Source organism: Acanthaster planci, linkage group LG18, assembly GCF_054643075.1.
Source record: "Acanthaster planci isolate LZ-2023a linkage group LG18, COTS_SCS, whole genome shotgun sequence".
Lineage (NCBI taxonomy): Eukaryota > Metazoa > Echinodermata > Asteroidea > Valvatida > Acanthasteridae > Acanthaster > Acanthaster planci.
In genome coordinates, this window is record NC_141794.1 from 11,303,707 (window position 1) to 11,323,870 (window position 20,164).

Sequence of the window (20,164 nt, forward strand, 5' to 3'; positions counted from 1 at the left end):
ACTTACACTTCAAGTTGATTCTGAGAACTTCACCTTAAACAGTGTGCAAGTGAATATTGTAATGCAAGTCACCATCGGCCTTGAGCAGAAGCCCCCCCTCATGGGTTGGAAAGAGCCACATTGGTCAGGAGTGTTCATGTTGTTGGTAGCGATGTGATTGCAATGCTTGCATTTCCTGGTTGTTTGTGAACCAGAGAAACGCAGTTAGTGCCAAAGGAGCCTGCGTTGCTAAGGAAGTAGCGCCCTCCGTTGGTCCAGTTGGAGGCCCATAATGGTACACAGCTGTGAGTCCTCTGTTTCCAAGCTACAGCGCGTTTCCCCCCAAAAAATGGTGAAGCGAATAATGTACAGTTAAACATAAGAATTTATGGATTACATGGTTTTAAAGAGGAAACACTCAGCTTCAGGATGTTTTAATTTCAGTGTATTTGCTGTTGGCAATTCAGAGACATACTCCAATAAACACAAGTATTCAAAATTGACTTTGTTCCAATGTTCAGTTCAAACGAGTCACTCCTCAAAATTTAACACACAGAGCTGTCAAATCTGGAAAAGTTGAAAGGCGGTCTAGACCTGGTCATCAGACTGCAAGAAGACGGTGTTTTGGGTCGTCGGAGTTTATCTGAAATAGAAGAGAAAAACCTTTCCGAATGTTGCCTCCACAGGCGCCGCCAAGTACTTCATCAAGGAGTTGGCCTACAACAACCTGCAGCTGGAACGTAGCAGACAGGAGGAGTTGGGGGTCAGTCGGCAAGAAGTCTGGCCGTTCATCATCATCACCGACGACTCCTGCTTTGCTTGGCATGAGTGTGTTCCTGGCAAGAATGAATCAAGGTCAGGGGTTGCTCGAGGTCACTCAAGGTCTCATTGTTGGGGAGAGCGACTCGCATGTGGGTCATTCCACAAATTCGGGGTCCAAAGGTGTGACATTTCTGTGTCCCATGTTTCACCTGAACTGTGGAATTTGACATTGACTTATCATTGAAATTGATTTCAAACCATTTCTAGTTGTTTGGCAGGTAATTTGCATCAGTTTATCACTCTTGGAAATTAGAGAATTTGTTTTGAACTTACAAACCATATGTCAGATGTGACAGGGACACGAAAAATTCGGACCCTGAAGTTGTTAGAATTACCCACATGACCTGTTCTTTCGTGAGAACAAACACCAACATGTGTTTCTAGACATGACATACCCAAAAAATTGCAATCAGTTATTTTTACTTTTCATGATCAATTATTCTGACCTTCCTTTGGACAATCAATTGTCAGGGATAATTAATTACATGTTGCCAATTGCCACAAAATGAGCCTGAAGTCCATTTTTTCAGTAATTTTGTTCTAGTTATCATTAGAAAGAGTAAATTGGGGTCTTTGTTTTAATATATAACTCATTTTGGCGTGCTGGTAAAAATGGGCATAGTGTAGATATGAAAAGTTGAGGGTTCCTGTTGATACCATGTAATATTATTTAAAGATCGAGAATTCCAAAGTTGCTGTGGTGACCTGTGACTCGTTTTGTTAGGTTGAGCCACAAATACCTTTTCTTGGAAATGTAATAGGAAGTGCTGTAAAAGTTGGTAGCATTTTAAAAGTTAAGAATTGAGTAAACAGAGCATTCTTATCAATTGCTTTTTTCCCACCAAATCATTTTTAGTTCCGACATGTTTCTAGCGGTAATTCTTTCTCACGCTTTCACTTTTGGCAGAATCGATTCCCTCATATCCTTGAAAGCCTTGATCGAAGAAGTGGAGGCCGTACCCAAGCTGGGTAGCTTCGCCGTGATTGGCCTCCAGCAGTGGTCCAGCAGGTCAAAGGGCACGGTCAAAGGTCAGCCCTTCTCCCGCTGTCACCCGTACAACATGGTCTTTCTGAATCTGGAGGAGACACAAAACGTACAGTATGATCACCACAGGTCAGTGTTATGTTAAAGTTGCCTCTGATGTAATTGATACATAAGCACTCACTCAGTCACTCTTGAAGTGGAGTACTTGCAAGCACTGGTCACTCGTCATCGCACATACTTTTACTAGTTGGGCAAAAACAAAAGTATGTCTTCATTATGCATGTAGTTCAAATGAATATCTTGTGACGTAAATTGAGACCAAGGTACCTGTGACATATTTTTACTTGTGGAGTAACAGTGACTACCTTTGAGTGATTATGTGATAGTGAGTTGTTATGAAGTAACATGAGTACTTGTCAGAAATAATGAGTACTTGTGAAGTAATTGTGAGTATCTTTGAGTGATTGTGAATTGTTCGTTCTTTTCGAGTTATTATGAGTACTTTTGAGAAATTGCGAATACTTGTGAATTTTGAGTACCTTTGAGTGATTGTGATGCGAGTTCTTATGAATTAATTGTGAGTAGTTGTGAGTAGTTGTAAAGTAATTGTGAAGTACTCTACCACAATGCAATGTGTGAGTGCCAGCAGTGGTGGTCTATGCACAGAATGGATCAAGGGCTCCCATTTTAGAAGTTTGCTATTTCAGTAAACAAGAACGTTTGATATCCAACAGAAATCGTGCATACATGTTTCTTTGCCTGCTGTGTGTAGGTTTTTTAATGAAGACATGGATTTCAACCTGCGTGCTCACAGCAGCTCACTTCTCCTCTGTCAGCTCAACCGATTCTCGGTCATGAAGAAACTCATTCCTGTAAGTGATGACGTCAACGTGATGCCATGCTCAAAGGTAGGAAATGCACCATTGTAATAGACCATGTACTTCACAGCCATCTTGGATGGCAGTTCTTTTGTACCGCTTGGATAGGCCCTGCTACATCTTTTGTTCTGAGAAACTGCATTGAAATGATAATGCTTATAAAGAGAGAAACTCTGTTACAATAGGCCATGTGCATGTTAGCCATCTTGGTGGCCATTGCTTTTATTCTGCCAAAGTAGACCAGCTGCAGGATCCTATCTTGTGAAGGTTGTGAAAGGCTGTTATTGATTTTAGAATTTATTTAAACAGATTTTGTAGTGTCAATTGCTGTTGAAATGTTCCTTCAAAAGATTCCTTTTATCCAACAGTCCTCATCACCAGGTGCGAGCGGGCATTCCAAAAGTAAGATCCTCTTCCGTCACTACGTCTCCACGCCCGACAGTGAGGAGCTGGTACCCCTCCTAGCCCCGCCCCAGTATCTCCTCGAGCGCTTTCTGGAAAACATGAGTGGTGAGCGACTCTTCCCACAGGCCGTCAACAATGCGGAAAATCCTGTCCTGCTGGTTGATTGCTACCTCAATCTGGGGCCTGAGATTGCAGGTAGGGACGGCTGTGTACTCAAAAGCAGTACTGTAGTCCAGCCCATCACAAATCCTCACAAGCCCATCAAAAGTCCTCACAAGCCCATCAAAAGCCCTCACAAGCCCATCAAAAGTCCTCACAAGTCCATCAGAAGCCCTCACAAGTCTATCAAAAGTCCTTACAAGTTCATTTAAAAACCTTATAAGTTTATCAAAGTCTCTTACAAGTTTATCAAGAGTCCTCACAAGTCTTCTGACGAGTCACATGGCACCCTAATGAACTACAACAGAAGCCTTTCTTTGTCATTGTCCATCATCTTATTTTGGGCCGGACTGAATGACTGGAATTTGAGATGGACTTAAGTACAGCAAATGGTCAAACAAGAGACTTTGACGTTTTCTTGCCATCTTATGATGGGCATTGGGCATTTATGTCCTCATAAGGTAAGGTAAAAAGAAATGAAAATATTGCTTATAGGCATTTGGGTGTTGTTGACCCTATTCACCCTCATTCAGGTTGTTGTTTTTCATATGATGCAGAGATGCTGTGGTTTTTATGCACATTCAATTGAAAATTGGCTGCGGTGATTCACTCATACCTAGGTTTTTAGGGGTGCTTGCAAGCAGTGTATGCTTTGCTGGCTCTCAAGAGAAACCAGCACTGCCGTCTCCACGTACAGTTGGAGTGAAGCCCACAAAGCAAACTCCCCTCTGAAAATTTCTTAGATTTAGTGACAATTTTTCTCAAACTAGCACATTGATTTTTCAATTCCCAGTCCATTTTGTAAGTTCCCGGCCTCACTCCATCAACACCACTCCTGATAGCCTCCTGTTTAGCGGTCTGCTCCTGTACATGTGCGACGCCTTTGTGGAAAGTTCCTTCTTGAAACAATTCAAGTTTGTGTCAGGTACGGCTTTCATTTCTTTTAAAACTCCCTGAGAATACTGTTATGTTAAATTTAGACAATTCAAATGAAAATCATACAAATATTGTTAATATATCAATAGTTTTTCTTTGATTTTCATGGGACTTTTGAAAACGCTGATGAATTTTGCAAAGGATTTTAAATAACAGAGTATTCCATGCTCTCACATAGCATTTTTTGGAATGGTGCTTGACAGTTGTTATATTCTGTTTGTTCTTTGCCACACCAGGTGCCAGACTCTGCCTTATAAGCCCAGACAGGAGCACTCTCCGTCGTCAGGTTGTCCGATTGGACCTGGAAGATCGCTGGCGATTCCGTCTGAGGGACGAGTTCCAAACGGCCAATAGGACGGAGGATCGACCGCTCTTTCTGTTAACAGGGACATATGGCGACTGAAGAACATATGTCTTGTGGCAATGTACAGAAAGCACTTTGTGTATCCACTGGTGTACCGTTTCAGTATTAGCATCTGAGCTCCACGCTGCGTGTACAACGGCTGAGCAACATTTGGCCAAGTACCAGCCACAGTCATGCAAAATGGTGGGCAGTTGGCAGGCGACCAGCATCATATCAGCCTGTTTTCATATATTCCTCTGAATTTAGTCTGAGCACTAAGCACTTTGCATTAGATCGTGGTTGGGTTGATTTTTCGTAAAGGTTGGCACAGTTGTTAGAGACAAACTACACAGGAAATCCATCTTGGAAATGGCTCTGAAAATTAAACTGTAACCAAGCATATAAAAATATGACCTTTTTATACTCAGTGCACTGCGTCTTCTTGGGTATTGTGTGTCTTTCGCACAGAGAAAGGGTCAGAAATGTAAAAGCAACATTAGAAATAATTACAAAGTATAGAATTGTGTGTGTGTGCATCTTTCCTATTGTATAAAATTTCAAATTATTGTTATACAGTCTTGTATTTCGTTCAAACATTCCCTCTTTGATGTGAGCATTACTGTGTAATTTCCAATTGCATTGTTATTTCTATCAGATTGAAACCTTTGAAGCAGCTCGGAAATAAATGCAACCATACCGACGGGTTTGTTTCAATTAGAGTTACTTTTTGTCGGAAAAAAAAATATTGAATTATCCAAGCAGTGTTGAATTCGGCAATTTACAAAGTTGCTGAAGAGGACATGTTGTTAATTTACACTTCCATCAACTGCCACAAGATTAAGGGTTTTTTATTGCATCCTAAATTTAAATACAGGAAAAACTATTCTCCAGTTGCATTTTTAATCAGCTTTTACCTTTTAAAGTTGTAAATACGTTTAACTGAGGAATGCAGACCCATAAAGGGGCATTAATTTAAGAAAGGACTGAATCTTTTACATTTGCAGATCTATTTAAAGTGCCACAACTTTTTTTCCAGGTGTTCAGAATTTGTGATCAGATCACGCAAGATGCTTCACGAGACTGAAAGTTGGAATTATAGGAAGAGCAAACTGATCTCACTTTGTTTATTCATCGCTCACTTTGCCATCTTGATGAGAATGGGCATTACGTGGGTGAAAAAAACTGACTTCTATAATGCAGGATTCTTTGAAAAGCCTTTAACCAAGGAATGGTTTGGGAAATTTGTGTTTCATTTTAATGGGTCTCTTGTTGTGTTTTCTTTAACTTGGACAGTGGAGATTGTTGAAAAATTTCCAGTTTTTCGACAGGGTTGCACTTCAGACTTCTCGTGAAAAAAACCCTATTTTTGTTTCAGAACACCTGTCATAGCTGGATATCCTTTCCGTTCATTGGCTTGATGTACAACAACAGTGAAAGTATTTTAAAACCAGCTACTTTGATCAGCAGCAGTTGTAAAAATGAATCTTGCTCGACATCTGATATTGGATAGGTACCGTATACCCTGACTATATTTTTGATAAATGTTCTGTCCCTTAAACTTCATGATGACTTGATGCATGAGTGCCCCAGAAGTGTAATTAAATGTACCGGTGTTTCTAAAGAGTAAGTTAAAATAACAAATGTTCCCTTTATTAACAAGTGCTTATTGTAAATGAAATGACTGTGTGCACAATGCGTGTACTTGAATATATACATGTATACTAATAAATGTATTAAAAAGTCACCAAAAATTGTCTTTGAGTATTGCTTGTACATCAGTTTTTATTTTGAAGTCTGTAGAACTTCTCAAATTTCAAACATGAGTAATATTGAACAGGATAATTTCATTTGGTGTTGTGACCTCACAATGCATCTTCCCATTAATTGTATTCCCAATCCCGAACCCGAAGTTTTCGGTGGGGGAACTCTTGTGAACTTTTTGTGCAAATTAAAGCCTTTTGAGGGTTGAGCCTATAATTTAGGCCTTGTATATACTTTTGGAAGGAAAAGAAATGACACAGTCCAAAATAGACTTCGGCTCTCGTTTAAGGCATGCTACAGGGGATTGGACGTCATCTCATTGCGCACCCCCACTAACAAATTACGGCATCTCCCAATCTTATAGGCAGCCAGATTCTTCACTTTTCTTACTCTCATGCTTCTGCACTTCACTTAAACATTAAGAAATACTTCAAATGTTAAAAAGAATTCATAGTGGACCCCCTCCGTTCGTAAACTGGTTTGGTTCATAGTCGCGCCCCCAAAAAATTTCCTTAAATTGGTTTTCTTCCTCGATCTCAACACGTCCGCACTTAACGTGTATTTGCCGTAAGCCATTACTTGAAATGTGTACTTTGTTGCTCTGGATAAAAGGTTGAAGCCGGTTGTAGCAGCCATCTTGGAGTCGAAAGCGTTGGGAACGAGACTTCGGTAAGAGCAAATCCTCACGCATTTCGCTTTATTTAAACACGGTATGGGTTGAAATCGATTCGTAATACTTCAGTTTTCAAGTTGGACGCTCGGTGTTTTCTTTTGCCTTATTTCTAAATAAATTTAAGCTGGATGGACATCATAATAATTTCCTTCGAAATAAGAGATATCCTTGACTTGCAAGAACCTCGACCTCCATTATCTCGCAACAATAGCAGTAGGAGCTGCAAGACAAATCAACTTGTCATCTCACAGTCTTTGTCACAATCCTATCTTCATGCATTCTTTCCTAAGATGGCAAGAGATTGGAACAAGCTGCCAAAACACATGACTTCTGTCATGTCTGTGGAGAAGTTATTTAGCTCAAAACAGCACTAGGGCTAGCCCCACTAGTGTGGCACGGACTCTCACTCCTGATCTATCCTTAGCCACACATCCGTATACGCGATTTCGTGTCGACGTATTGAACATTCCGGCGCACCCACTTATCATCGTGGGCCCAATTTCTTTTGCACACGAACATGATTCTTGACCTTTCCGCTTTCTAAAAACCATTTATTGAATGATTTCACTCACGTTATTCAGGTATTTTCCAGTCTTTTTGCCTTTATCCATTCAATCTAATGGGCTCGCTCTCTCAGTCGCCATCTTTAAAATAAGGTCGTTGAGCATTACGTCACTTGACCCCTCATCGTCTCGACGGCTGTTCCATGTCAAGATACCTAAAGTGCTGCCAAAGTTTTGGAAGAGCCCATTGCTACATGTAATATCTTATCGCTCAGTCCGTGTATTACATGTCTAGACGGATGTGTGGCTAAGGATGCAGCAGTAGCGAGTGTCCATGCCACACTAGTGGGGCTAGGTTTGAAAGGGAAACCTGACCACACGTAACAATTCTCATTTGACTCAGAATCACCATGTCTGCCCTACCGAGACCACAGATGAGAGGCTTGCTTAACAGTCATCTCAAGAAGCACTTTGCCATTGGAGTGGTTCTGGCGATTGCGGGTGCTGCAGGCGTCAAATTCTTCAGTGAGTGCATTTGTAATTTGCCTGAATGAAACTATTATTATTATTATTATTTGCCACCGCACTCGGGAGTGTAGTGTCCCAGGTCATCAGGCCTGTAAGAATTATTTTCATAATTGTTTTTTCCCTCAATAGATGTATTTTTTTCTCCACTAAAATGTGCTTTCCAAATTTTTTTATCATGGAATCCTAGTGCTGAGTCAATTTAAATAATTCTCTATTCGAATATTCAACATTTAATTCGATCGAATATCCGAATATTTGGTCGCACCGACTGACAGATAGTTGATAAACAAACCATATACAAAATCAGTTGCAATAACATACACAATTGTACATTATAATCACTATAATAACTTCTTACATCCAGGAGTATCTCCAGCCACGATTTAGCAAAATTTAAGAGATGAACAGTACTTCTTGCCCTGTTCAAAAGTGGGTTTGCATGGCTGCCATCTTGTAGGCTACTGCTTTAGTTCCACAGGGTATGCACATAGGAGGTTTCCCTGTGGAACAAAAGAACTGCCCTGCAAGATGGCTACCAGGCAAAGCCTCTATAATGGGAAGTGAAGGGAATTTTTGACTGGGATTGTTATGACCGAGTTAATAGTTAATAAGTTCTCTTTTTTGCCGACTAACCGTGTGCAATTTTGTCTTCATCCCCACAGTCTACGATTGGAGGAAGGCCAAGTACGCTGAATTCTACCGGACGTACGATGTACAGAAGGACTTTGAGAGGATGAGAGAACTAGGGGTGTTCCAGTCTGTCCGTCCACTCAGTGAATCAGGAGGGGATGAATAGATGTCTTACTCAGTAGCCTAGTTACACGTAAGCCTTGAGGTATCGTTTCTCTGGATGAGTCCAGGGATATTCTCTCTAGAAATGCCCAATGGCCCCCTTTTATGGGGGAAGGTATTGTGTTGGGTTTTGTACAGAGCAACTGCCACGGTGCACTTACAGTGTACAGTTCAGTAGTTGTCACGGTGGCTTTGGCTTTCGCCATTGAAGGGGGCCGTCAAGGATCCTAGAAACTTCCCAGAAAGTTTGACATTTGCCGATGCATTCCTCTGCTGTGGGTGCACTGTTATGTCAGACACCTGTGGAATGCGTTGCTGTTTTATGGTCTTCTCTTTCTTACGTTAACCATTTTATGCTGGGCCCATTTATCCACTTAACCACTTTATGCTGGGCCCATTTATCCACTTAACCACTTTCTGCTGGGCCCATTTATCCATGTTGATTCTGCTGGGCCAGGTAATTTTTTTCTGTTTTCAAAATTCTTTCAAAATTCATAACTTAATTTACTGGACGTTTACACCCACACGAATGACTGTCTGGTGGCTACTCTAATCTGCCAGAAACATCTACTGACGCCCGAGTATTTCAGCCAGGCCTGCTGCCTTGTAAAAAGAGCCCAGATTGTGTGGTGTTACGTAATTTTCTTTTGTTCCCGAAACCAGCACAGTGTGCTGCTGACGTCACTTCAATACGGGCCAGATTAGCGTGCAGTGGTATTGTATGGCTCATCACTTGAACGCTGGAGCATTTTTGTCCCTGTTGGTAATCTGCTTGTGCTGAATGCCACAAACAGTGGTATAATCCTTCAAAACAATGACATATTTCCTCCGCTATTGACAACTGAAACAATGTTGGCAATGCCCAGCAGCTTGGTGTTTTGTTCCGAGTACGGTCTTTTGTTAGAAGGCCCACAGCTCTTTTGTCTGATTTCGGGCACCCTGGCCATGTGTATAAAGCCAATGTCTCTGAAACCGGGCTCCCCTGTAGCAAGTGGTTAAGCATAAAAATGTCACACTCTAGGTGGCTGTAGATTAAAAGATCAGAAACATGTAAATGATTTCATCAAAACCTTACACATGTGGTTGGATTTTTCCCGAATTCAGGATTTTGAAAGCAATGCCTTTTAAAAATCTTGAAAAAGCCCGAGTCTGTTAGGTGCTTTCACATGTAAAACTTGACACAAAACACACAAAATGGTTATTTTGAAGGATTGCCTTAAGGCAAGCACAAAGGTGCCTGTATTTCATGGACCCTACGCTACCGCAGGGCACTCAAAAACCTCTGGTGATTATTTCATGGCTAATCCACTTTCCTCCAATCTCTCCCCCCCCCCCGGTTGTAGTGGAATACATCTTGTGAATTTCTCCAGGATGTTGCTCGACAATTTTTTTTTCCCTTGATCTTTCGCAACAGGTTTTTCCTTCAGTTGTGTTGTATCAACTTGTAACCGAAGGGGAGAGTGTTGCTGTGGAGATGGAACCCGGAAGGAAATGGAAACCCAAACTAAGGAACTTCAATTGGTTTTTTTCTTATCCCAGCCAAATCACCATAAACTTTCTGGAGCATGGACATCAACTTCATTTCCCTGCGTCCAAGCATAATTATGAAGGGACGAATCTTCAACAGCCTTGAATCGTGCATAGTAGCAAGCTTGCGGTATCCAGCTCCATTTCCTTGACTAGCTTTGACAAAATAGTTCCTGTTTTTCACATGGTGTGTAACTTTTTAAGAGAAATACACAATGAAGAAAATGTAGCATTCAGTTTGTAGTGGGTTTTAATGTCCAAACTTTTAAAATAAATCTTGTCTTGTGGTTTAAAAATAAAAGATTATTCGTGGGAGTGCATGACTGATTTGCTGGAAACATCTGACCAGGAATTGCAGCATCGTTAAACCTAACCCCCAGCCTGCTTTGGCTAGAAACCCTGCCAGATGCATCAAACTGCATCGTTTGTCAAAGCGGCTTGCCTGCCCAGTGTAACAAGATCCAACAGGTCAACTCTCCTCAAGGCCAAACAGCCTGGGAGTCTGGGGTTGCCAATCACCAACAAGATCCAACAGTGGCATCGTTCAATGGGACTAGCTCCCATTGTCTCAACATGGCCAGTTTGTTCGGCTGCCGTTGATTGCCAAGTGCATCAGACTTTTTCTTTTTCACCTGATGGACTCTGCTGCATCTGGCAGGGTTGGGGTTAAATACAAAATACTTAGCAGTTACGAAATGGCTTAGCCAGTTTACAATTCAGCTAAGCAAATTTGAAAACCAGTTGAAAGTAAATAAGTGTATGCATCTCTCCTTTCCAGTTCAACCGGTTTCTCTTTGCTATGCCAAACTAAACAGACCTTATGTTCAGCAAAGGTGTTTCACCTCTTAAGTGGAGTAATTTATGTTTTAAAGAGAAATGTTTGAATAAAATAGATCTGTAAAAACAACACACATGCGCCTCACGGTCTCGTCTGAAACTGCGTTATCTGTTTAAAAAAAAGTAAATCTAAACATTGAGTGTACACTGAATGTCACCACGTGTCAATCAAGTTATCCCGTCAGGTAAAGACTTTGAGTTGAAATGGTGGCTCTCTTAATGCCAAGGTTTATAAAAATTATCTATCAACATGCAATCCTTTGAGTACAGCCTGAAAATGGTTCATGCTATTTTGCCCTTTTTTGGATTAAAAGTTGACTTCTGCACTACAGTTGTTCAATACACATGCACACAAATGCCTTTAAACAGAATTAACTATTTCAGCGTGCATATAAAGAGGCCGCGATGAGCTTCCCAGTCTAAGTCCCTTTGGCAGTAAATCCTCACCCATCCACAAGTTCCCCGTAGTAAGCCGTCACCGTCTTGATCTTTTTGTTCAGGAAATTCTGTTCAATCTCCATCCGCCCTCCGGGGCCAGCTAAAGATGCCAACTAAGCAAAAAAAACAATGTAGAGAATTGACAATTCAATAAAATTGCGTCCAGTGATCTGTTTTGTGTGATCCATGCTGCGTTATCGCGTACATTTTATCTCTGTAAATATTGTACAACTCTCTTATAAATTTACGCAGCAATCGGTTGTCTCACCTCCCCTGAAATTTCCTTACATATTGTGAGATTTAGGTAGCAAAGTATAAAAAAGTAACTGACCTGGTCCACATTTGCGTTCCTTGGAACGAAGAAAGCGATATTCTCACTTATCTGTTTGGTCTTCTCAAACAGCTTGAATGTGGATTTCTGTTAAGGAAAAACCTTTTGATATGAATTTCAAGCCTAAGATACTTTTAACTTGACGAGAATTGATGTTACGATCGGATAAAATGGCAAATTAAACTTCTCAAAGATTCACATAATAGAAAGGCTAACCCTAGTCTTCCCACATCTTTCGAGAGTGATTTTGAAAGATTTTGTAGGATTGAGGAGGGTCAAACCCAGCCACTGTGACTTTACAAAGAATGTGCTATTGGTTTCCAGTACGGAGGAGGCTTTTGCAGGATTCGGGAAGGTTCCTTGGCACTATACAATTTTTACGCATCACAATTTTGCCAGTCAAAGCAGGAACTCAACCTAGTGAGAGCTTTCCCCAAAGGATATCCATCCAGGGGCATCATGGTGGTAATGTCATACACATCGGCCTGCAAGTAGTTCGGCCCACCCCAGGGAGGGCTCAGGAATACCACATCGGCCTTGAGGTGATCAGCCAGAAGAAAGTAGTCCCCTTGTATGAACTCAATGCGGTCTGCCACACCGTAGACTCCAGCATTGTGGCGTGCACACTCCATCTTGACTGGATCAATATCTATTGCTATCACTGTATTAAAAATAAACAAAACAGTGACACGGTAATACCAGTTGTTAGGAAGTTGTTGCCACTTAACTCCTAACGACACCCCCTCATGGTATTATCTTAAGCACATATAGATATATCAACCCCCCCAAAAATAAGGTTTCCTAAAGCAGCCAGTTTTCTGCGTCGCTCTTGGTTAAAAACCATCAGCATTTTGATATTACGAAGTCCACTGAATTACAAAGAACAGAGTACACAAGGTTCTAAACCTGTAGTCCCGAAAGTCTGTTTGGCTGTAATGATGATTGAATAAAATACCATAAAACCCAATGCGCATTTGGAAAGGGTTGACAAATTTTGCGCGTTATGATTGGCCAACGTGTTGCAAACTCTTGGTGGCGCCCTATTATGAAACGCCCGTATTCTTGGTATTATCTATGGTGCCAGGGGTAAACTAATTCCTAAGGTCACGAAAGCCGCATAAACATGTATACCATACCTCTCTCGCAGGTGAACGCAAGCTGTATTGCATTTCCTCCGACGCCACAGAAGGCGTCGATGACCAGATCCGAGCGGCATCGCTGGGCCTGGTGTTTGGCTATCTTCTCCGGGGTGACTGAGTACCAACCCTCTGTCAAAATAAAGGAAAAGAACTCTCGAAAAAAGATACCTGAAAGTCTCCGATGTACAAGTTCCTTCCATTTGCACTGAACAGCCAGAAGTCCATTTGATTTCAAGATTTTACAACCACTGCTAGAAATCGCTTTACTCCAAATGAGTACAACTGTTCAAACTCATTGCTTGGTTACAGTAGATGCCCATCTGGTGAGTATAAACAAACTTTGACCTGACCAACATCAGGAGACGCTGTGTTAGCTGAAGGATGAAATGAACGAAGGGTCTCGTTAACCATACCCGAGCAGATCACAGCGAGAAAGAGGACATTTGATACTTTTCTTTTTAAGTTAAAACTTTTTGAATTATTTATTTGTTCATTTTCATTGACTGTCAGTAAATTACCATCTACGCTTTACCTTCATCCATCTTGATCCCATGGTCAAACCTAGAGAAAAGACGGTAACGTTGCGCCCAGTATTTCATCATTGCAGGGTTGGCGCTGATCTCTGGGTAGTCCGCAAGTCTCGAATCTTGAAACAGAGCTGTTGATGTCTCCATCTCCACAGCACCAAGTGAAGTCTCTTCATCTGCAATCCTAACATCTTGCAAACGATTCCTGGATGACCTGTTGATTTCCTCAGATTCTGCTCTCTGACCCTCTGACTCTTGCTCCGCAATCTCTTCAAAGGAGGTAATCTCTGAATTCTTTGACAACCCACGATCAAAACTCAGGTTTCCCTGTTCTGCCTCTTGACAGGCTGCCTGTCCTGCAAAAGTGTCAAAGTCCTTCGTTTCATCTTCTTGGCAAACGGAGGTTGAATCTGCTATCTCCTCTTTAGAAGTTTCTGAAGTACATTGCACCTCCCCGACAGTTTCATCCTTTCCTCTCGTCCCCTGAAGTTGACCAATTTTGCCCTCTCTTTGGCTACTCAAGAACTCCTTCACCTTATCGAGCGTCTTACTTCCTCTCATCTTGCTCGTTTTGGATCTCTTTGAGCCCTTTGACTGTTCTTGCTGGATCTCCGCATCCTCAGCAGCCCCCACACCATCCTCTTCATCAAACCAGATGTGAATGGGCTCCTTCCTCATGTTCAGTGATCTGGATTTCTTCGTCGCCCCTCTCCGCAGGTAGCTGACTTGGACCGAGGAAAACTTCTCCTGGCCCCGGAACCTTTCACAACAAATGAATGTTTGTAAAGAATCAAATTTAGTGGGTAACTGTGCGGTTTGCAGCCTCAAGCTGCCAGTTTGAAGTTGTTTAATGCAGGGGTCATGACTTCTCAGGATATGGGCCTCTAGCTGGACCAAGAGAGGGCACTATTTACTTAGCAACAGAGGCTCTTTTGGTCAGAACTGAATGTCACTAGTAAACTAACGACTAGGAAATGCATGCGTCACAGTTGCATCACTACAAACAAAAATGAACAGTCGTGACCAACGAAGCTCTTTTCAACGGATTCCAGACTTCAAGAACAACTCTTCATCTCTATACCTCATCCCTATTAATGCCCACAACTATTATGAAGAAACAATGTCCCAAGCCTATTACATCAGGAAGATTGCTCGATATTGACAGGGTCACAACTTACCTCTTCGACTCTGGGTCCGAGCTCAGTCCAAGTTGTTTCAAGACATCTCTGTTCTCCACAGTATCAGCTTCCAATTCGTGGCTAACAGAAAAACGACCACATGAACAGATATGCCATTGCTTCAATGCCTTTTCAAGCTCAACACCCTATGTTTTGTGTTGAACCCCTTCCTAAATCCTACAAAACCCTCCCACTGTCCAGAAAAAAAGTAATGCCAAATAGTTTGTCCTCTAATTTCTGTAAGACATCAAGCTCCATGTACAGTAATGGAAGCTGGGCTCCACCTTCCTCAATGCTCAAATAACATTGTTATTAAGAAATCATCGTAGATTTTGAAGGAAGTGGGAGGGTTAAGACGAATCTACGAGTACATTCCTCATTCACGCAACGACATTTTGTTCTTCAGTGAGATCAAGCTTTTTGCAACTGCTCCAACCTTGAGCAAGATTGCCAACCAGCCAATTCTTGGCTCCTTGAATCTTCGCAACTAGCTAGAGCAGTTAATTCAATCCATTACATGAGCATACAATAGGAACCGTGTGGTGCATCTGCACGTATGCTCATGGACCTAGCCAATCAAGCCTCAGGGATGAGAAACAGCAGCCAGTAAGATCACTGCATCTCAGAAGTCACTGCACGTCTTTGTTCAATGAGACCAGATCACGGTCCAGCCTTCCAGCAATCCAAGGGATTAGACCTACCCATTAATCTTACCTCCTCTTCATTTTTGTTGGCCTCTCTTCTGGTGGCTTTTCACCGTCCCCTCCCTGTCCAATACCCTCACCCCCACCACTGGAACAGAGTATTCCACCTGTTAGCCCTGTAGGATCAATTTTGTACTTGGTTTTGTTAAATTTTTGACTTTATATGATTTTTTGTTGGGAAACAAGCATGCAGCAATAAATACAAATTAACCTGTAACGAATGGGTGAAAGCGCCCTCACGACAAACAAGCATCAGCCTAGCAACAGGGTCCATTGAAATCAACGTACCCTCTTAGAACTGTTGATGTAAAAACATGTACCGTGCTGCTACGTAAAGCTTGAACAAACCTACAGTCCACATAATGTACAGTTTAAATACTGACCCGTTTGCTGAGAGCCGTCTGTTCCATCTCCACTTCCCAGTGATTTCTGGGTTTGCTTCTTCCGTTTTGACTTCCCGTCAAATGGCTCTCTGTCAATGTCACTGTTAATGTCATCGTCATCACTGTCAAAGTTTGACATACTGTCATTCCCAGCAGTGTCAATACGGCAATTCAGCACATCTACATGTTGGTGATTATCACATCCACTGGCGCAATCTTTCTGTGATTGGATGATGGCACCAGCTGACATCTTTGCATATTCTGATTGGTCCCCCAACTCATCTAGTGGGAGCTGATTGGCTGGAGAGTTGCTTTTGCCCTGTTGTGATTGGGTATCATTACTACGCAAATGTGGCACCAAAAGCTCTGATTGGCTGGTCAATGCACATGTTCTGTCTTCTGATTGGCTGGCCATACTGTCTGGCACCAAGTGTTCTCCATTCTCAGAACAGCTACTCTTGATGGTAGCATGGTAACACTGGTGATAGTACCAGTAGACTTCTCCACAATGTTCATCCCACAAGCGACTCCATTCTGAAACCCATCCATCTGCCGTGCTCGGAGATTCATAAACAACATTTTCATTATTTTCTCGGGACGCATCTTTCCCTGAATCTTCTCGATTTAATCCATCCAGTGGTTCTTTGCAACTCTGACAACAAGAATCACTTTTCACCTGGTTTGAAAGTCGATGGTCTTCAGCTGAGCTATTCTGATCTTCTGTCAACAGGCCACATCCATCGGTAACATTGGTCTTTGGCTTTGTTGAGTGATCCTCCAGAGAAATGGTCGAGACATCTTGAGCAAGGATTGAGTCTTGACACAAATTATGCAACTGGTCTTCACTTTGTGGAAAAGACACAGGCTGTGAGGCAACCAAATTGGACACCGGGCGTTCTCCTTGACCTCCAGAAGGTGAAACTGATTCAATATCCGACACTTTCCTTGCATCTGACTGGGACGGGTCATCTGACAACTTGAGCACATCCTCTGTGCACGTACCCTCCACAGTGTCTGCCTTGCTGTGAGCTGTTAGTTCCCCACTGATTTTCTCTTGTACTTGATGTTGTCCATCTGACCGCGTGGATGGTGCTTCGATGTAACCATCCCCAACTACCTGATCTGGATATTTCTGGACCCAGTTCTCCCAGATGAGAGTTTCTCCATACGTTTCCCAGTACTTCTGCCATCCACAGTTATCATGTGCCTCTTTTGTTGCTGGGATACAATCACCATGGCAACACTCGTCTTCAGCCGTGACAGCAGACCAGCTGCCAGGCAACGGTGCTTCACAAGTATCCATTGCCTGCTCTGGTCCTTCCACGACATCCAGTGCATTGGGGCAAATGGTTGTCTCCAAGGCAGGATGGGAAAGGTCAAGGTCATGACTCCAAACTCTTTTCTTTTTCTTCTTGTTTCTCTTGTTTGCTTGCTTGTTTCTGTACCTCACTTTGGGTGTGAAATCATCCTCCTGTCAAATAAAAATTTATGTCATGTAATCATGCCTGTCGCCCCCAAAACATCTCATCTTCTGAGCCACATGCCATTCAAGTGCTCACAGAAGTCTGCTGTGTTTAATCTGACATTTTCTCTAAATTTTTTATTTATCAACTCATTAGTCACAAGATGTAAAGTGGAAAGAACCAGTGAAAGGGGCAATACAGGCCTCAAGTCAAAGAACACAAAGCTTGAAATCTCTGGATGTGGACCTGTTGCCTTCTAACTGAAAGTAAGGCTTTTAAAATTAGACTTAACACTTTCAGGACACAAATACATTGTTTTTAAGATGTACAAATACGTTGTTAATTGATTTATGAATGTGACATGAGTTGAAAAAAGAGCAAACCTTGTCAAAATCTTGAGGTGACCTGACAAAACTGAGGGGCAGTCCCATTTCTCTCATCACCTCCTCTTCTGATGCGAATTCTCCATGGAACGGCAAACTAGGCTTGGTGTACGGACTCGCAGCCACGCTTCTTCCATTACCTCTGCTGACCGAGGTGGATTCCACGTGACCTGATGAATATTCATGCTGCTCATCACTCTGTGTTGGTGTGACATCATCATTACCCGACTTGGCTTGGCGAATATCGGCACTGAGATCAAGAGCAGAATCTGATTGGTTGGTGATGACATCAGTGCACTGTGATTGGCTGGTTCCGGTGTGAGCTCTGTCCAAGTCATCGTCTTCCTCACTATCCTGTAATTCAGCTTCCGCATTTTTGAGTTTTGACAGCTCAGGCTTGCCATACAATCCCCACTCATATAGTTTGGTATCGCTGTAAAAAACCAGAGTGCTGATCATACTACGAGTCAATTCAGTATTCTAACAGCACATGCTCAAACTAAAGTGGGTCCAAAGTCATTTAAGAACAGCAATAAGTGTGCATGGCCATATGCCGACTTTCACATGTGCTTTGTCCCTGATTGACTTGTCTTTTTGATAAACGGGACTTGAGGATTTATCAAGACCTTTTTTACATGGATGTCCGTTGAATGAATTTTTTTGAAATGAATTTTTTGAGATACTGGAGAATTAAGAGATATTCTCTACTAAATTTGGCTAATTCAATTGTGGCCACACTTTGAGTGGCCACAATGCACAAGTTTGCCTTTTGCGACAGTCTCACCTGCAGAACGCTCTCGTGCACCTCACCGACACTTGGGGGCGCTGTACATCTGGATTCGGCGACATAACAAACTGAAGCTCTGCTACGCAATGAGGGAAGCCATGCTCTGCCATTGGAGCTTCATAAAAAAATAGCAAATCAATCAATTTATGTGACCAGTTTGGACTGCTACTAGAAGCCTGTTAGGGATCATCAGAATTTACCAGTAACCATGGTAACAGTGTACAAAACAAGAGTGAGAGCATGAACATCAAAGCGGTAAATACTACCAGGCACTCTGAATGAAACTGCTTCAAATCAAATCTGACAAACACGTCTGAAGGTACTGTGCACAGAAAATGGGCGTTTTCTTAGAATTTACTGAAAATTCGAAACACATTGGACCTGTGAATAGTTAGACCTACGTTCCTACTCGACACTGTCTCCCCACTACCACTCGAATGCAAGCTGCCCCACTAGGCCTATCAAAAGAGTCTGTCTTGCCTGTTGAGATGACAAAAAAGTGCTCCTTTCTCGGGCTCAGCCAGGTTATCGCTGTTAGGCACGGTCAGTCAATCAGCGCAATTGCATTGCAGTATCAACGGTTGATTCTGAATGAAATCGCCGACTTCCATGACTTGACATGTAGGCCTACGGGGACAGAAAAAGGCAGAACTTTTAAGCGTACCCAGTCATCAGATATTAGAGAAGCAAATCAGTATGCAGATCCAGTTACGGCCGACTAATCTGACAAAATACCGGTAACCTTTTGAAGTTATGATTGTGTCAATCAAGATCAATGCACGTTGTACATGTACTGTATGTTTACAAGTTACAACCTAATGAAACGATCCGCATGCGTTTTCCACAGAGCGCCCTCTTGTGTTCAGAAACTCATAGTGGGCGAGCGTGTAAGTTGCATAATTTACCCAAATATTAAACTTCATAATAATAATTTGAATCGTCCATCAAATGCACCTAAACCTTTCCTAATACTGGAACACAATCCCCAAAATGATCATTTTGCAGGGGGATTGGTTAGCAGATGGTTCACGTACGCCCAATCCCGGTCCCACGGGCGAAAGCTACCGAGCACTGACCGAAGAGAGGGAATGAGATGAATACAGGCAAACAGGCACTAGCGTACTCCGCTAAAGTGAAACAAGAGTAGGCAGGTAGCCATCAATGACGGAAAATCAACCGAAAAATTCAAAGCTAAATGTAAAAAGCATATGACTACATGCAAAAGATATCTAAACTGTCTACTCAATTGACAGTAGACAGAAATGTCAATTTAATACTAGTAGGACTAGGCCTATGCCAATTCTGCCTTGCCCTAAAATCTCATCAACAGCCTTTTCACAATTACTTTGACATCTGTTTCAGCTTTCCATGTAGGCAGGCTTTATGTTTTCTTAATAATATAAGCACAGAAACCCTTTTCAAACCTTTGCTTTCCACTGTCTGAAAAGTTACCCTAGCTCCATCGAACGGAATCAGTTCTGGTCGCACACGATGATCGATGATGTTGCGTATGGTGTTCGATGGTTGCACATATCTAGAACTTAGAAGCATGCACTGTTGATTTAAAGGTTCGTGATATGATTTTTTCTTAGAAACACTTTCTGTGCATCTGTAACTCTTCTTCAAATCCACGAACTGTTTGACATCCTCATGAAAAATTTTAAAAACATTTAAAATACTCAAGCTTTTACGAACAACTGAGG

General features: G+C 42.1%; 3 protein-coding genes across 14 annotated transcripts in view; 2 read left to right on the top strand and 1 right to left on the bottom strand.

Annotated features, from left to right (window-relative positions):
- Positions 1–6,258, top strand: part of LOC110978700 (GREB1-like protein) — a 33,177-nt gene extending 26,919 nt beyond the window's left edge. For all 7 annotated transcript variants that reach the window (XM_087148752.1, XM_022233903.2, XM_087148757.1 and 4 more), the window contains 6 exons: positions 666–834; positions 1,709–1,915; positions 2,559–2,694; positions 3,033–3,264; positions 4,022–4,153; positions 4,401–6,258. In XM_087148752.1, coding sequence (XP_087004878.1) covers positions 666–834; positions 1,709–1,915; positions 2,559–2,694; positions 3,033–3,264; positions 4,022–4,153; positions 4,401–4,567 — 1,043 coding nt within the window. In that variant the 3' untranslated portion in view covers positions 4,568–6,258. The remainder of the gene's footprint in view (positions 1–665; positions 835–1,708; positions 1,916–2,558; positions 2,695–3,032; positions 3,265–4,021; positions 4,154–4,400) is intronic.
- Positions 6,259–6,829: 571 nt separating this feature from the next.
- Positions 6,830–11,202, top strand: LOC110978810 (cytochrome c oxidase subunit 6C-like). 4 transcript variants are annotated; one of them, XM_087148771.1, is made up of 4 exons: positions 6,830–6,937; positions 7,848–7,969; positions 8,635–8,807; positions 10,179–11,202. In XM_087148771.1, exons 2-3 carry the CDS (start codon positions 7,855–7,857, stop codon positions 8,766–8,768), a joined length of 249 nt encoding a protein of 82 aa, XP_087004897.1. In that variant the 5' UTR covers positions 6,830–6,937; positions 7,848–7,854; the 3' UTR covers positions 8,769–8,807; positions 10,179–11,202. The 4 variants fall into 4 exon arrangements, with proteins under 4 accessions (XP_087004897.1, XP_087004899.1, XP_087004898.1 ...); XM_087148773.1 differs by having other exon boundaries at positions 10,304–11,202; XM_087148772.1 differs by having other exon boundaries at positions 8,635–8,795; positions 10,304–11,202.
- On the bottom strand, positions 10,519–19,289 carry LOC110978751 (uncharacterized). 3 transcript variants are annotated; one of them, XM_087148769.1, is made up of 11 exons: positions 19,126–19,289; positions 18,459–18,576; positions 17,675–18,107; positions 15,829–17,299; positions 15,456–15,561; positions 14,742–14,822; positions 13,569–14,323; positions 13,034–13,165; positions 12,340–12,558; positions 11,898–11,974; positions 10,519–11,679 (listed from the first exon to the last, which is right to left on the bottom strand). In XM_087148769.1, exons 2-11 carry the CDS (start codon positions 18,569–18,571, stop codon positions 11,572–11,574), a joined length of 3,495 nt encoding a protein of 1,164 aa, XP_087004895.1. In that variant the 5' UTR covers positions 18,572–18,576; positions 19,126–19,289; the 3' UTR covers positions 10,519–11,571. The 3 variants fall into 3 exon arrangements, with proteins under 3 accessions (XP_087004895.1, XP_087004894.1, XP_087004896.1); XM_087148768.1 differs by having other exon boundaries at positions 18,942–19,289; XM_087148770.1 differs by having other exon boundaries at positions 18,863–19,289.
- Between the last annotated feature and the right edge of the window lie 875 nt (positions 19,290–20,164).